This window comes from Lottia gigantea (assembly GCF_000327385.1).
Source record: "Lottia gigantea unplaced genomic scaffold LOTGIsca_425, whole genome shotgun sequence".
NCBI classification, from domain to species: Eukaryota; Metazoa; Mollusca; class Gastropoda; family Lottiidae; genus Lottia; species Lottia gigantea.
Window position 1 is genome coordinate 25,168 of NW_008709487.1, and position 2,580 is coordinate 27,747.

Here is a 2,580-nt window from a genome sequence, read left to right on the forward strand (position 1 = left end):
TTAGAAATAGTAAAAAGAAATTATTTACATCAATGTTTTTATGTGTGATCAATTTTGATAATCGCGTCTATTTATATACTCTCTGTTATCAAGCCTTTTTATTCCGATGAAAGAACGAAGATAGGAATGTTGTCTTAACACTTTGAAAATAAATCAAAAAGGAATTTTACTGCTGCTTTTACTAATATCCATGATTTATGTGTTTGTTTGAGTGGTATTGGGTTCATTCTACTATTTGACTGTCGAGCTGAGCAGACGTATTAGAAGCTAAAAGAAGAAAAAGGCCCCAAGAAAACAGCTGGCCACCTAGGCTGCCCGAAAGAGCGCCCCAGCTACCGGCGGTGTAAAGAAACCTCACAGATACCGAATTGTTGATCCGAAAACTTCCCTTCCAACGATTGGTGAGAGAAATCGCTCAAAACTTCAAGACTGATCTTCGATTCCAGAGCTCAGCTGCCATGGCTCTCCAAGAAGCCAGTGAGGCTTATTTGGTCGGTCTTTTCGAAGATACCAACTTGTGTGCCATCCACACCAAGAGAGTGACCATTATGCCCAAGGACATTCAATTGGCCCGAAGAATCCGAGGCGAACGTGCTTAAAAAGTGCAGTTCTTGCAATAAACAAAAAAAACGGCCCTTTTCAGGGCCATCCAAAATCTCAAAAAAGAGTGAAACAAAGTACAAAATCCCCTCCTGTCCGTCTTTCTTGCCATTTCCCATTCATGAATGAATGAATGATTGAATGATTGAATGAATGAATGAAACCTAGCCCTAACTTAACCGTAAAGCCATGTGCAAAATACACCGACCGACCGTCTATGTTGATTACCGCCAATGACCGGATTATTACAGGTCTAATTAATTTACTTAGAAACAATAGGCGAGCATATGGGATCACAATACGGTGGGGTGGGGTTTAATTTTTGAGTAGATCTACTCAAACCCTGACATAATGTTTTATAAAGTGTTGTGTTGTTAAAATTTCGTACATTTGTCAAAGGATTTTGATATGGAAAGTATGTATGTGTCCAAGTTCAAAGGTAAGAGACAAAACGCGATTTTCTTCATTTCTCAGTTTTTCTTTCACTTTATTCACTCTTTTTCACGCCAATCTCAATACAGAACGTTAATGAACTTTAAACCATACATTTTCACCGTGGTGTATTTTGAGCGCCAATGCCCTCTATGATCTGAAAATCATAAATTACACAGAATAAGGGTCAAATTTATTACGTCACATTTACTTCGCACATAATTCAGCCTGTTTCTACTTCAAAACCCACAGTACTTCTTAAATTAATGACAATTGAAGAAATAAAAATAACATGGAACCAAATGTTTTCAAGAATGAATCTTAAAAGACCATATATCCATTAGGTAGTGTATTAGAATCATTACATAACTCATTAAGGTTTATGATCCCTAAACCCCAGAAACCAAAATCAGTCCACATAGTAAATAGAAATAAATGATTTCTCTGTCTATTTATTCTGTCTTCAACGTATAATATATCATTCTGCTGATATTTTCACCTCCCTCAAGTCTCAGAATAATATATATCTAGTAAAAATGAGAAATTCACTCATTTCCATTCAAAACTCTCAATATGAAAGGCGACAGAAAACGAAGAAGTTCACATTTTTGACCTGGTTATGTAAAGAAAGTTAGTGAGGTGACACAAACTGACTACGACTATGAATGATCTTCCATCTACCTCTGCAATGTATAAAGACCAAGAATTGAGCTATGTGAATATTGAAATAGACTCTCCAGGTAGTCACAGGGTTTTACGACCAAGGCCTGAGGTTGGGGTGTCCAGATTTAGATTTTGTCATTGAAAGGTCAAAAAGTCTTTTTTTGTTTATCCAGACTGTACATACATGGACATTTATGATTGGTTAAAACAAGAACATAATGATATGATCAAGAATACATGATAATTCATTAAAAACATCAATTAATCAAATAATTTTCTCAGTTTGTCACAAAATAATAAGGAAACCCATCTTTAATATCAGCATCATATATCTTAAATGCAGTTTTAAATGTTGTTTTATGCTAATTTGTGATGTCATAATCTATTTTTAGCTTTAGTATACCCATTTCATGCCTTGATATCATAGACAACAATATTGTCATCAAATTCACCTTTCAACTGCCATAATTTAGTCATGATATTTCTATAAATCACAATATACATCTGTTTTTTTTTTATCCGAAAATAGTGTTTTTCACCCCAAATATGTATTTTGTCGGCTTCTGAACTACAACATTTCAATCGAATTCAGCTTTTCACTGCCATAATTTAGTCATGATACTTCTATAAATCTTAATTACCATCTCTATTAGGTACAATTTCCCTGTTTTTTACCCCAAAAAAGTGTTTTTATCCCAAAATATGTGTTTTTTCTGCTAAATTGTATTTTTACACTTCATCCTGCTTAGTTAATAGGTTTCTCTGTTACTGGAGAAGTTAAAAACTATCCATCACTATTAGGTACAATTTCCCTGTTTTTTTGATCAAAAAAGGTTTTCAACCCAAAAAATGTTTACACATGTAGTCAATGTTCAAATTTCCTTT

At 34.2% G+C, this 2,580-nt stretch overlaps 1 protein-coding gene across 1 annotated transcript; it reads left to right on the forward strand.

The window, feature by feature from the left end:
• Positions 1 to 380: 380 nt before the first annotated feature.
• LOTGIDRAFT_145782 (hypothetical protein) lies at positions 381 to 599 on the forward strand (the record flags this gene model as incomplete). Its single annotated transcript, XM_009060484.1, has 1 exon — positions 381 to 599. A coding segment is annotated over one exon (219 nt), but the record flags the coding sequence as incomplete, so codon positions are not given.
• Positions 600 to 2,580: the final 1,981 nt, after the last annotated feature.